The sequence below is a fragment of the Geotrypetes seraphini genome, chromosome 12 (assembly GCF_902459505.1).
Source record: "Geotrypetes seraphini chromosome 12, aGeoSer1.1, whole genome shotgun sequence".
NCBI classification, from domain to species: domain Eukaryota; kingdom Metazoa; phylum Chordata; class Amphibia; order Gymnophiona; family Dermophiidae; genus Geotrypetes; species Geotrypetes seraphini.
The window spans coordinates 79,209,956-79,225,208 of NC_047095.1; the positions used below are offsets into that span (position 1 = coordinate 79,209,956).

Below are 15,253 nucleotides of genomic sequence, written 5' to 3' on the forward strand. Positions count from 1 at the left end.
AAAGGAATTGACCCCAAAATATCCACAAAGAAGAAAATCCAGAGAAAACCAAAAAAACTCTGTGGAGTGACGATGTTCCTAAATGGACTTTATTTGAAAGTGTCAAAGTTCCAAAGGTACACTGAAATCATCCACATAAAAGCAGTGTCTCACTTCGGCTCACCACACAATTGTTTCCCAAGTATTCACCTTTATAGGACCCCCAGGGACCCCTGAAGAAGACTTTTTGTCGAAACGCGAACCATGTTGGGTCCTGTATCCCTAGCGGACTAGGTCCTTTAAGGCTTTTATGTGGATGAAATTATTTTATGTGGATGATTTCAGTGTACCTTTGGAACTTTGATACTTTCAAATAAAGTCCATTTAGGAACATCGTCACTCCACAGAGTTTTTTTTGGTTTTCTTTGACCTTGAAAATCAAACATAGAGGAAGGGTATGATGTGGTCACATCTCTTTCAGCCTTCTATCAGTCATATAAGACCCAGATAACCCGTGGATCCTTTTCTTTCTTCCTTTGCTATTCTGAGTTCTCACATTTAACTTTTAGATATCCCGATTTGTCTATAATCACTATGGCCTGTTTTTCATATTCTTGAATATGAAAAACAGACTGATTATAGACAAATTTAAAGAAACACGTTATCCTAGTACAAATATAAACAGTATGTGAAAGCTAAATGTGAGGATACAGAACAGTCAATATCTTCTGGTTGTCCTCACTTCCTCTCGGCCTATTCAGTCGGAGTGCTAAGCAGGATGCTAATTTTATTAAGCAGAGACACCCTATTGTGTACATCTAAGCATGCTATAGTAATGTTTAGAGGTAGTAATGTGTGAAAATAAACCCTGTCACTAATGATAATGGAATCAAACATAATGGCAGTCCCTGCAGACTACATTGGGCTAGATTTTACTCCGGCCCAATTCACTTACCGCTCTGCCGATCCGATTCTGATCCGAGCATGCAAATGAGGGGAGCGGCATGCAAACTAGGTAGGGACCCTATTCACTAATGAAATCTTGCAAACCGACTGGGCTGGTCAAGCAACCCAAGAAGCGACCGCTGGGGACCAATCGCAAATGTCCTTTCCGATTCTCCAGCTCCATTGCCGCCCTGCTCTCTGGCACTCCAACAGTTTCTCTGCTCCAAATCTCTCCTGCCTGCCGCCCCAAATCGCTGCCCTGACCTGAATCTCTCCTACCTGCCGCCCCGAATCACCACCCTGCTCTCCCCACAATCTCTCCTGCCTGCCACCCCAAATTTCTCCTGCCCTTCCCCGTACTATGAACCCGTGGTTTTAACCTGCGGGTTTAAAGTGGGTTAAAACCACGGGCTTGCTGGGCTAGTAAGTAAAGGTTAAAAAAAAAAGTTGGGACTCAAACGGGTCTTAGACACATGCGCAGACCATCTACAGATGGTCTGCGCATGCGTTAGGATCGCACACTAGCGATCCGTGCGGTCAGAGGGGGAAGTTCCTCCGATCACCCTCATTTAAATGTTTTTGTTTTGGGAATTCGTCGGGCCTGCAGGATCAGCCACGGATCGGGCACGCAAAGCAGGTAAGTGAATCTAACCCACTGTATATTAAAGTGCTCCATCTATTTTCTCTCTGGACCCTAGACAGTGTTAACTTCCAAAAGCTATTCACAAATAATAATGTTAGTCCAATACAGAAGTATCACAAACGGAGATCAGGCTCTAGTTGGGCTTGACAGTCTGTCACTGTTGTCTTCCATGGTGAAGTGATGACAACCTAAGTAGAGGGCGGGTCTCTTTTTCAAAGCTGTCAAATGCTGCTGTGGATTTTTCCAGTGCTGTGCCTGTGGGAAATGCAATGCTTTGTTTTGTCCTGTTTCAGAAATAGAACTCATGTTTGGAAATTGGCACAGCCTGCTCAGTGTTGTACAGCAATACTGAAAGCACAGACCTTTCACCCCGAGCAGAAACACAACAGTAAATTAACATAAAGTCTAACAGATACTGGTAACACATATCTCCATCTGTTTATTTATAGATAGATATAAATGATAACTCTCTCTCGCGCTTTCAGTAATTGGCTAGAAAAGATGAAAAACAAAGTTAAATCACTGTAGGGCCAAAAACTGGATAAATACATTTCCAACTCTGTCTTGGAGAAAAATAAACTTTTTCTGTTGTATGAGCCAGGATCTGGAGCCTTTTCATATGGCCCTGCCTGCCGCTTCTCCTTTGGGTAGGCCCGAACAGCACAGAATAGCTGTGCTATCTCTGAACCTCCATTAGTTATCACCTGAGAGAAACAAATCTTTAACTTTCCTTCTGGGTGAGGGAGCAGCCTCAAGTAGCATTTCCAGGCTAAGAACCCAGGACCCAGTCAGGCAATCAAAAATGCTATACTGTCCAGCCAGACTGGAGTGTTAACCCAATTGGATAAGGTACAGAATATGGTATGTGAAGATTGTAAGGGACTACCGATACCTAGCATTTGCTGTTTACACTTAGATACTTCGTCAGGCCTGTTTTTACGGCTCACTGTTTAAATCTTTTGACTTTTAAGACACTGGTGAATAACTCCTTCTAGCAAGTTCATTGGTGTTTTACTTTGTGATTTTCCTGTGCAGGGCCTCATGGAGCCAGCATGGATGATCCTTTACTGAGTGAGAGGAGACAGGCCTTAAGAAGAGGAAAGGCCTGTATTGAAAGTGTATGCAGTGCCAAACTTTCCCCTGAAAGCACACAGCATATAAACCTGACAGACCAGTGTCAGGATAAACTTTCTCCAAGGCAGAACAAAGCAGACAGGTCTGTGGCAACAACTTACCCTTTGCGAGCAGGCCCAAAAGACAGGCCTAGCATGGAGTACAATGGGCAACAGCTATCCTGTGCAAATACCTCTGTATTACAGTCCAAGGTAAAGGCATTGAAAGAAAAGAGAGTGGCATGTAATCAAGGAGGACCTCTCCCACAGGACCATGGCTTTCCCAGGAAGCCAAAGGCCAGGCGAGGAAAGCTTCTCCATGGTCTCCACTCAGAGGACATACCTTCGGATGATGTAGTGGTGAATCCACAAGCTCAGATTTGCACCTATCTGACTGACTCCTTGCTGAACGGTGCAGAAGACGGTGCGGACCAGTGGGTCACTACAATCATAGGTCCCTCTGCCAGCCATGCTAAGGCTCCTAAGGGCACAGACTCTGAGGAAGGATCAACCAAGATCTGGATATCTCCACAAGATTTCTGGGCTCTGTCATGCACAAAGCAAGATCAGTCAGAGATGAGAAAAGGCAAGGATTTATCAAGTGAATCATGGGGGGTCCACTACTATGAGAAAACTCCACCAAGTAGCAAGACACTTGCCAGGGAAGACCTCCAATTGCCTTCTTCTGCAGAAGACCTTCTAAAGTGTAATATGGAGATGGGGGCCTCAAAGGATCTGCAGTTTGTTCCTAACGAAGAATCTTTGTATGGCACTGAGCTGTCCAGTGGACTGTGGAGGACAGACAGCTGGGACAGTATGGGCAGCATTGCCAGTTTTCCACCCCTAGATGAACGGGTAGAGAGGAACAGAGCACTGCTGAAAGAGATGTTGAACACCTCAGGGCAGGCTTCTTACCAAGAGCCAGCTGCAGAGTTACAGGAAATGGGCAGGGACAGCCTTGGTCCAGGTGAGTACAATGCATTACCAAGCATACTGCTCATGAGTTTCAATTGGTTATCATCTCCCTTTCTGTGTGATAAGTGAGTGCATGCAAGCTGAGTCAGGAGGGGCTGATACTAGTTTTACAGTGTTCAAGTGGTTTTCATGATCTGAACCAGCTCCTAAAGCAGTGGTTCTCAAACCTGGTCCTGGAGGCACCACAGTCAGTCAGGTTTTCAGGATATCCACAATGAATATCCATGAGAGATGTGCATACATTGCCTCCACTGTATGCAAATCTGTCTCATGAATATTCATTGTGGGTAGCCTGAAAAACCTGACTGGCTGGGGTGCCTCTAGGATCTGGTTTGGGAACCACTGTACTAAAGGCTTTCTACACAATCTCATCTAACAAGTGACAAGCTCAAGTCGAATTAATATCCTTCCTAGAAAACTGAGAGAAAACCAGTTAATATGACCTTAAATCGCTATCATCTAATAACCAATTTTAAAAAAAGTTCTATTAGATGTCTAGTCGTTACAGGTCTAATGGAAAGACAGAACCTCCAGATTTTGTGCTGAGCTTGTCTGATATCTGTGATCCTTTAACCAGTATGATAGATGGAGGTGAACAAAGGGTACTTTTTATATTTTGCAGTGAATTAGCTCATAGAACACTGCCATGCCCAGACTATCCCTACATTCTTTTACATGTTAATAATTCTTCCATAAAAGGCAGGAGGATTTCTGCTGCTGAAGACTTCAGATCTCTATTGCCTCATGCTGGGTTGTTTTTTTCTTACCAGTCTGCAGTGGTCACAATTTTCCATGTCTTAGTGCCCCTCAGCCACTTCTCAAGGATGCCTTAGAGCAGGCTTGTCCAACCTATGGCCTTGGGGCCAGAATCCGGCTCTCCATGTGCTTTTTTTCTGGCCCTCAGAAGCTCGGTAATTCCTGTGGTGCTTATAGCAAGATTAACAGGAGCCAAGCTTTGAAAATGATTAGGGGGTATCACTTCCTCTGACGTCAAGGGCGGGATCGCGGCAGAGGGAACGTGCTGCTGGGTTCACTACAGCTCTGGCGATCCTCTGCAGGCTGCTGTAATTAGCTTTAAAGGTAAGGAGGAAGCGTGTCAGTAGAGGAGTACAGCTGGGCGCTCACCTAAATTAGAAAAGACACTAGGGTGAACACTGCAGGGCCCCGCGATCGACTCGCATTGCCTTTGCGATCGACCGGTAGATCGATGTGTTGGGCACCCCGATCTACATCATACTTTATTCCTTCATTTTTTTTTCACTTTCCCCTGATTTATTTTTCTTCCTTCTCGCCCTCTTTCTCTCTCTCCCTATTTATTCCCTCTGTACTTTTTAATTTTTCTCCTTTTGCCCTGGCATAATTTGATGTTTTATATTTGGGAGCAGGGAGTTTAATAACTCTTCCTGCTCCACTTGCTAAATCTTCTTTAGTCTGTTCTGCTTCTCATTTGCCCTTGACCCAGACTTCTATTTCCCTATGCTCCCCAACAAGCTCCAATGCACTTTTTCCCTAACTAGTTCCTGTTTGATGCAGGTTTAGCTCACCCATCCCTTCACTGCTTCCCACTTCTCACTCTACTCTACAGATGAGACTTCCTTTCCTTGGTATGTTTAACTCATCTTCAATTTGTGACTCCCTGTCAATGGTGTAGTAAGGGGGGAGGTGGGGGGGTGGTCCGACCTAGGTGCCGGCATCCCTTCTCTCCACCCCCCCTTCCCAATTCTCCCCCTGCCGTGCGCGCACTCCTTCTCTTCCCCCGTAATTTTTTAACTGTGGCGCAAACAGCCACCAACTTGTTGCCCATGTCGGCTTCGGCGCTCTCTCTGATGACACTTCCGGGACCCACCCCTAGGAAGTTACATTACATTACATTACATTAGTGATTTTTATTCCGCTTGTACCTTGCGGTTCTAAGCGGATTACAAATTAGTAGTCTGGACATTTCCACAGGCAGCAAGTTGGTGGCTGCTCGCACTGAAATTAAAAAGGTATGGGGAAGGGGTGTGTGGCAGGGCAGGGATGCCTTCGCCCTAGGCTCCGCTCACCCTCACTATGCCACTGCTGTCCCTGGCCCCAGGCACATTCCTGTTTTCTGGGATTGCTTCCCCATCCCCTTTTGCACTGCAACACTTCCCCCGGTACTCACAGATTCCAGGCCAATGAACACCCCTCTGCCTGTAGAGTCTACATGAAATTCTTTGTCACATGCTCACCCTGAGCTCTGGAAGCCCAGCAAGGATCACAATTTGAAACCTCGGAGTTTACATGTCGAGTGGGGGAAACATATCCCAGTAACCCAGGACATAGAAGTATGCACTCATTCTATGTTTGGGCTGCCTACAGTACATGATATTGCTCCAGTGGCCAAGGAACAATTATCCGAGCTGATATCTGTCCCGTCTAGACTTTTGCTGTTGGGATTATTTAAAATATGCTGAGGCAACAGAACTGCTTCAGGAAATTGGACTTCTGCCAGACGTATTTGATTTTGGTTTTCAATTTTTTTCTTCCAGTTTATGAATTATTTTAAATTTTATTCCATTGTTTTTACCCCTATTCTTTTTATTTTATTAACTGAATTCTATTGTTTAAAGGTTCCTCCCTTCTATTCCTTTTTACATATTACTTTAATTCATTTAGATGCTCCTATCTGTAAAGTTAGGAATTTCTATGAAATATTCAACATGCTTCTCTCCTCTCCACTCCTTCCTGCCCTCCATAGTCCTCCCTACCCTCTTCTAACCCCTTCCTCTGTAATGTCGCCTAGAGCTTGTATAGGTATGTGTGACGCACAAATGGAAGAAATAAATAAATCAATCCACCTCAGGAAGCTGAGTTGAAATCCAGGACATGTCTGCAGAGTTTTACTAAGAGCCAAGAACAAGGATTTAGCAATTAAACACGAGGAACGCCAGGGAGCCAAACCAAGAAACACACAGTTTATAAGACAGTATGTCTTTCTCCTCCTCCCTCCAACTTTGTCAATGATCTCCTGCTACCTCTTCCTACTACTGCTGCTGCGGTGCTACTTTTTTAGGCTCAAATAGCCCAGTGCCTATTTCTATCTCCTGTGGAATATAATGGGGATTAATATTTTTCATTTTGGGGAGGAATTGGAACAGTGCTACTCTCTATTCCCCTTCCGTTCAAATCCTTAATACCAGAGCCACCAAGAGAATGTAAGTTTTAAAAGAGAGATTTCCAGTTCATGGAATTCCTTGCTTCTACAACTTTGTTCCCTTTCCCCATCCTTCTAATGAAATACCTTATTTATCCCTGTTACTGCAAGGTTGGAAGAAAAGAGCAGATACTAAAAACTGACCCAGCTCAATTAGCAATATAATATTTTCCTAGCTAGTGATTCTTGGGCTCACTCAGTTGTGGGGATCAGCTGATAGATTTGAACCATGCCACCCAAAATCTGAAAATTATCTTTTCTTGGCTTGTTCTTGATATTTCTCTTCCTAGTTTCACCTCTCCTGCCACTTCCATTCCTCTAACCCAGGGGTAGGCAATTCCGGCCCTCGAGAGCCAGAGCCAGGTCAGGTTTTCAGGATCTCCACAATGAATATGTATGAGATGGATTTGCATGCACTGCCTCTTTGAGATGCAAATATATCTTATGCATATTTATTGTGGATATCCTGAAAACCTAACCTGGCTCCAGCTCTCAAGGACCGGAATTGCCTACCCCTGCTCTAACCTGATCCTCTTTCTTCTCAAGACAATTTTCACAGCCCCCTGCTCTTTGATTCAAGTTTCAAGTTTAATGATTTTTTGATTAATCGCTTAATCATAATTCAAAGCGATGTACAATTTAAAATACATTCAGAGGGAAACAATACAATACAAACTTTAAAAAAGATTAAACATATAATACAAATCAAACTTAAATAATAACATAATATTAGAAATGGTTCAACATATTCGTAACAAAAGGTAAAAAGGGGAAGTGAAATACAATTCATGATAGAAAAGTAGAACAAACAAAGGAAAAAAACAATGGGAAGGTATGTAACAGTAAAATTTAAGATTTAAAACAACAGTTTAAAAATTAATAAATCAAATGCCAAATGCATCTTTAAAAAGAAATGCTTTTAGATTTCCACTTGTCCTCACTTCAGCTCTGTTCTCCCTTTCATAGTCCATGTGTCTTCCCTCAGTCTCTCCTTCCCCTCATAACCCAACTCTTCTAGCTCTCAGTGCCTGTGCTACTCTTTGTTTCTTATTCCTTTCCCAGAGCCTCCCTCAACACTTCATCACTCTATAGGTAGACCTAAGGTAGAAAACCTGTCTGACCTACACTGCAGCTCTTCTCTGTTCCCTGCTATTAGCCCATTGGTCAAATATTCCTTAGCCAGCCAAAAGGCTGCAGGGGAAAGCAGGACCAGTAGTTTAGGACACACCAACCTTCTATTCTGCTTTTTCCTGTGGCCTATTAGCTGGCTAATGAATTTTTGATCCGTGGTGTCTCCTAAGCTACTGGTCCAGCTTTTGTTTTTTTTTTTTTTTTTTTTGCAGCTTCTTGGCTAGCTAAAGAATGCCTGGGCTGCAGGGGGAGGTGGGAGCAGTGCCTTCAAAGACATTGCCTTTCTTCCTATTCCTGCTTTCCCCTGCAGCACTACATTGGGAAAATTTCAGCTCTGATGTCTGGGTAGTGCTGGAAAGAATATTGGGGGTGCTCTAGTGTCCACAGAGCTGGTGCCTATGGCAAGATTCCTGCTTCCCCGCCATGACTCTGATATCTGCCAGTTTTGAGTCAAACATTGCCATAAGTTTGGATTGGTCTCGCGGTTTCAAGTCTTGTGAGACCAACCAGAAACCATGAGACCAACCAGAACTTCCTGCACCTTGCATGCCAGTCTTGCAGAGAGCCAAGCCGGGGAAACAAGAAGACCATTGTTCTTCAACTGAAACCAGGTGAGGGGAAAGAGGCTGGGCAAAGCCTGGGTGGGTACCCAAGAGAGAACAAAAAGACTGGATGAAGGCTGTGGGTAGATGAGACAGAGAGAGAGAGAGAGAATGGATGGACACACTGTTGTGTTTTATAACTATTTGACAAAGCATATGGCAAAATGCAATGGTGCATGTTTTGGCCCTCCGAATGTTACAAAATATAAAATGTGGACCCTGATAATAAAAGGTTGGAATGTTCCATGTTAACCAGGTGCTGAAGTCTGCTGAAGTTTCTTTTTTATGGCTTCCAGGACTGCTGCTAAATGACCCAGACCGAGACTCTGGTATTTCCCTGCAGGATTCTGAAGGGGGCAGGTACAGATTTGCAGTTGATACATTTGTTTATCGGATGGGCACAGGGGAGTGGAGCTGGCAGTTTGAATCCCACATCTGTAGGACTCTCCAGAGCTGCTGGAAAGAGCAGCTGGCAGGCTGGTGGCTTTTTTTCTGGGCAACTCCTGAGTGCCCTCTGGCCTCCAGTGGTTTGTCTCCTTTTGGAAGTACAGAACCAGGAACAAATATTACAGGTCCAGCTCCCTATTTACTAGGCATTTTTCTCTGAGCCAAAGTGAGGGTAATTTTATAAAACTTTTTCCACATCTAAAGGCAGTTTTACATTCAGAAAAGGGCTGTTATAAAATTGTGTGACTATTGGTAAGTTGGGGGAGGGCACATACACACATTCCAGAACAACAAGGATCCACCCTGGGGAAGCAAGTAGCACCCACACTTCTGAGCCTAGGGTAAGTACCCATAGTATACACAAAAAAATAGGAACCACACAAAAAGGGACAGACATCTCTTCACAGGTTTGGAGAGCTATGTATGTTAACGCACACAGCTTGGGCAACAAAATCCTGGAACTAGAAACAGAGATAAGGAATGCTGACCTTGACGTAGTAGCGATATCCGAGACCTGGTTCACAGACTCACATGGGTGGGATATGGTTATACCAGGCTACAATCTACTTCGTCGGGACAGAGAGGGCAAGTTAGGAGGGGGGGTAGCACTATATACTAAGGATAATATAAAAACTACCAGAATCACAGAGGTTAGATACACAGGGGAATCACTTTGGGTAAACCTGGTCAGAGGGAATGAAAAATGCCTTTACCTCGGTGTGGTATACAGTCCCCCAAGACAACAGGAAGAAAAAGACAAGGAATTGATTGAAGACATAGAGAACACCACTTTGCGTGGTGACACAGTACTGTTAGGGGACTTCAATATGCCAGATGCAGATTGGAACACACTCTCCGCGATTACGAGTGGTAGCAGAAGAATATTAACCTCCATTAAGGGTGCACAACTCAAACAAATGGTATTAGAGCCCACAAGGGAACAGACAATACTGGACCTGGTACTCACCAATGGAGACAGTGTCTCAGAGGTATCAGTAGGAGACACGTTGGCCTCCAGTGACCACAACATGGTATGGCTCAACCTCAGGAAAGGCTTCTCTAAATCAAACACAGCAACGAGGGTCCTCAACTTTAGGGGCGCAGACTTTGACCACATGAGAGACTTTGTCCATCAAGAGCTGCAAAACCATGCAGAAACTGACAATCCGGAAACTATGTGGTCAAATCTGAAATCCATCCTGAACGAAGCAACTAACCGCTACATTAATACAGTAAGCAAACGCTGGAGAAACAAAAGACCACAATGGTTCAACAAGGAAATTTCGGACCTCATCAAAAAGAAACAAGAAGCATTTATCACCTACAAACATCTTGGGAAGAGGGAGGCAAGGGAAGACTATCTGGTCAGATCGAAAGCTGTCAAAAAAGCAGTCAGGGAGGCCAAACTACGAACAGAAGAAGATCTAGCACGAAACATTAAAAAAGGGGATAAATCTTTCTTCAGGTACATTAGCAACAGGAAGAGAAACAAGGATGGGATAGAGCGCCTTAGGCAGTCAGATGGAAACTACGCGGAATCTGATTCTACCAAGGCAGAACTATTAAATGAATACTTCTGCTCAGTATTCACCTGTGAAGCACCGGGAGCTGGTCCGCAACTACAGATAAGAGACAGTCAAAAAGACCTATTCAAAGATTTTGAGTTTACACCCAGTGGCGTCTACTACGAACTTTCAAGACTCAAAGTAGACAAAGCCATGGGACCAGACAATCTACACCCCAGGGTGCTCAGAGAGCTGTGTGAAATTTTAGCTGAACCACTATCCGTGCTCTTCAATCTTTCCATGCGCACGGGAAGAGTACCCCTGGACTGGAAAACAGCTAACGTAATTCCACTCCACAAAAAGGGCTGCAGAACAGAAACAGAAAATTACAGACCAGTGAGTCTCACATCCATAGTGTGCAAACTCATGGAAACACTGATCAAACAGGAACTCGACCAAATACTAGAAGAAGAAAATCTACGTGATCCACACCAACACGGATTTACCAGGGGAAGGTCCTGCCAATCTAATCTGATTGACTTCTTTGACTGGGTGACTAGTCATCTGGATGCCGGGGAGTCGCTGGATGTGATTTATTTGGACTTCAGCAAAGCTTTTGACAGCGTCCCACACCGCAGGCTGTTAAACAAACTAAAATCTATGGGATTAGGGGATACACTCACTACATGGGTTAGGGATTGGCTAAGCGGTAGGCTTCAAAGGGTGATGGTAAACGGTACCCCCTCCAAAACATCAGCAGTGACAAGTGGAGTACCACAGGGCTCCGTCTTAGGGCCAATTCTATTCAATTTATTCATAGGAGATATTACCCAAGGGCTTAGAGGAAAAGTATCACTGTTTGCCGATGACGCCAAACTATGCAACATAGTAGGTAAAAGCAGTGTGCCTGACATTATGACGCAGGACCTACGGCAGCTGGAACAGTGGTCGTCAACTTGGCAGCTAAGCTTCAATGCTAAAAAATGTAAAGTGATGCACCTAGGTAAAAAAAATCCACACAGAACTTACACACTAAATGGTGAAACCTTGTCCAGGACCAAGGCAGAACGTGATTTAGGAGTGATCATTAGTGATGATATGAAGGCTGCCAATCAGGTGGAGATGGCTTCGTCCAAGGCAAGACAAATGATGGGCTGCATCCGTAGGGGTTTTGTCAGCAGAAAACCTGAAGTCATAATGCCGTTGTACAGATCCATGGTGAGACCTCATCTGGAGTATTGTGTTCAATTCTGGAGACCGCACTACCGGAAAGATGTGTTGAGAATGGAGTCGGTTCAGCGAATGGCTACCAGGATGGTCTTGGGGCTCAGGGAACTCACGTACGAAGAAAGGCTAAAAAAACTGCGGATGTACTCGCTGGAAGAACGGAGAGAAAGGGGAGACATGATTGAGACCTTTAAGTATATTACGGGACGTATAGAGGTCAAAGATGCTATCTTCTGTCTTACAGGGCCCTCGGTTACAAGAGGGCACTCGCTGAAAGTCAGGGGAGGGAAATTTTACGGTGATACCAGGAAGTACTTCTTCACCGAAAGAGTAATCGATCATTGGAACGAGCTACCTCAGCAGGTGATTGAAGCCAACAACGTGTCAGATTTTAAGAGAAAATGGGATATTCACGTGGGATCTCTAGGGGAATAAACGTTAGGGAGTGGGTCATTGGTGTGGGCAGACTTGATGGGCTAAGGCCCTTTTCTGCCGTCAATTTTCTATTTTTCTATGGAGGTATATAAAGAGTAGGTGTATAGAAATTATGTATTTGAACTGGTTGTTAGCATTCCCAGGGGTAGTTTGGTGGAGTAGGGGGTATATTTTATAAAGTAGGTATGTACATGCACTGAGGACACAGACATTTGCCTATGTGTCCTAAAATCAAGCCCATATAGAAGAAAGGTGGGAGATGTGAGTCAGAAATGTTATACCTCCAAAGGAAAAAAGAAGCTCAGGAACAAGGGGTCATAAGAGTGAAGGTGAAAGGGGGATAGGCTCAGGAATAATCTAAGGAAATATTTCTATACAGAAAGGGTGGTGGATGCTGGAAGAGCCTCCCAGATGAGGTGGTGGTGGAGAGAAAGACAGCGTCTTGAGTTCAAGATAGCATGGAACAAACACTGAGGATCTCTGAGGGAGAGGAAGATATACAGACTGCCAAGTCTCTCGCATTCAGTAGTCATCTCTTACACTCCCATTGGGGAACCAGGTACTCCTGAAGAGCAGCTTCCTCTTACCAGTGGCGTCAGGAGATGCCTTCATAAAATGTTCTCTCCTGTTGCCACAGGACCACTCCCACAGCTCTTATCATGAGACTGAACCGGCAGCAGCAGGAAATGATGCTTATTAAGGTGTCTACTGCTGCTGCTGGAAGGAGAGGTAACTGGCATCAGTGTGCCAGGGATGGAGCCGTGTTGTGGGCGGAGCTGAGTGGAGTGGGGCAGATTCTCTGAAAAATCTCAGCCCCTTGACACCTCTGGGTATAGTAGAGCTTTAGTAGTTGATATGGATGGACAGACTGGATTGGCCATGTAGCATTTATTTGTTCTCAAGTTCTGTTTCTCTTTTTACTTGTTTTAATTTACTTTTCATTCCTCTAGGCTGCTTTGCTGGTTCTGTAGGAAGAGCCAAATGTCATCTAAACAGACTTCCAGCAGGGTATAATCTGAGATTCTGAATCTGCAAATCTGTAGAACAGAAAATAAGTACCTACAAAATAACCATGTATCAAATTCATTACAAACTGATTGAAAAAAAAATAGAGATACTGTACTGTGATTTTTTTTTTTTTAGAGCATCCTTCCATGGGTCTTGCCCCATAGCTGAGCTAAACTAGTCTGCATGAAAAAGCTGGTAATATGATGTATGGTAGACCTGGTTAGTCTCTAATACCTACAATACAGGGTCTAATAATTAAATTTAAGCTATGCAAACAAGGTACTAACTAATTTATGCTTTGTTTAATGGAATTAAACCGATTTTTATCAACAAACCTACAAACTCTCTTCTATCCTGAGTTTTAAATCACCAAATCTCTCAATAAAATAATGTTCACTTACCCAGTGAGGCTTCCCCTTTTCTCAGAACTCTCTTTCAGACTTCAGCTTGTGTCAAAAGACTCTAATGCACTTCTCTGGTGCTGAAAAGCTCAGCCGGTCATATCAGGACTTCTCTTGTAGCCAAACTGTACAGCAACATAGAAGTAGCCTGAGTGGCATAAACTGATGATCTTGACCCAGTTCATACTGGGTATCGTCAAATGGAAGATAAAAAATACAGAATATGACAATAGAAAAGGACTTTGGGGCTCTTGTAGTCTAGTCTGCCTGGTTACCTGCCTGTTGTAATGTCTTAGATCAGGTTAAGCATTGGCTTTCCCTAACTTACATTTTTACAGATTTATATTTCATTCCCTTTCCCTCCTTTCACAAGGGAACCTCTGACTGTGTTTTCTTGAACTTTGTTATAGCGTTTGTCTCCATAAACTCCACTGAGAGACACTTCTTTGCATCCACTACCCCAAAAGTGAAAAGGGGGGGGGTACAGAGGGAGCTGTCCTTGTTATGCGAGACCCTCAGATAGATATTGGGCAGAAAGAAGTGCAGTAGGTCTGGACTTTTTACTCTGTTTTCAAGCTATAGGAGAATTGAGACCAGATTGAAGGACATGGGGCAAAAGGGGAGGTATAGACTACAGCAGATTTCAGGCCTTAAGCTCCGTGTCAAGATGCTTTCTAGGGTGGAAAAGTGTATGAGGTGGATTCTGTCCATGGGTCTCAATAAGGCAGATGCTGCTTCCTGGTCTCCAGAAAACTTAAAGCCCAGTTTTTTTTTTTCAGGACAGAGAGGAATCTGTCAGCCAGAGATTTCCCCAGTGCTACTGTTTGCATGCAGAGCCCCGTGCCGTCATTGTTAAATCTCTTCTAATCTCTGGCGTGTGTTTCTTCTCCCCTCCCTCTCTCCCTTTCTCTCTGGCCACAGGGCTTTTGTTCCCCAGCAGGAGCTTGTGCCGAGTACCAGACATGAGCAAGCAAAGCAGCTGCTGCCAAGAACTCGGATGAAGGCCCGCACAAGCCCCCTCCGAGCCAGCCACCATATTTTATCACTGGCTGCTGGCATCTCCCTGGACTTGGAGGGACGGTAAGGACTGCCTTTTGGGCATAAACCATATGTTGGAGGTGTGGGATCTGATTAGAATGGAATGGGGGGAAATGAAAATGGTATAGGGGTTTATAATTTAGTTCCATAGCCTTCTGCAATTTGTCTCTCACCAAATTTACCTAGATCGCTTGCCAATATTAGACGTCATGTGACATGTGCTCTTATTATAGAGGACAATATACCCACATATGTACGTATTTCACTGCACACACAAGCTCATGAATGATACACTATAAAAATCATACTCTTGATTTGTACAAGGTATCTTGATAAGTATTTATATATGTATATAAATATATATATTCATATTTATATCCCAGCCAAATATATTATGTGTTGGAGGGACTTTTCTCTGGAAAAAATTAAACTTGTATTTTTTTTTTCATCTTGCTGGGGTAATTGTCTGGTCTGAGTGTTCAAGATTAGCAGATTGCATTCTGACCCTGCTTTCAGTCAGGTTTTAATAAGCCTCTGAGCACAATAAGTATCAACTTGCAGGCCATGCTCAGGAAAATCGATCAGTGCCGTATATTTGCATCTAGTTTTGATTTTCTGTCTTAAACG

The 15,253-nt window shown here is 43.9% G+C and overlaps 1 protein-coding gene across 3 annotated transcripts in view; it reads left to right on the top strand.

Annotated features, from left to right (window-relative positions):
* KIAA1614 (KIAA1614 ortholog) overlaps window positions 1–15,253 on the top strand; it is a 105,463-nt gene that overhangs the window by 15,189 nt on the left and 75,021 nt on the right. For all 3 annotated transcript variants that reach the window (XM_033916083.1, XM_033916084.1, XM_033916082.1), the window contains 3 exons: window positions 2,603–3,646; window positions 8,862–8,925; window positions 14,510–14,668. In XM_033916083.1, coding sequence (XP_033771974.1) covers window positions 2,620–3,646; window positions 8,862–8,925; window positions 14,510–14,668 — 1,250 coding nt within the window. In that variant the 5' untranslated portion in view covers window positions 2,603–2,619. The remainder of the gene's footprint in view (window positions 1–2,602; window positions 3,647–8,861; window positions 8,926–14,509; window positions 14,669–15,253) is intronic.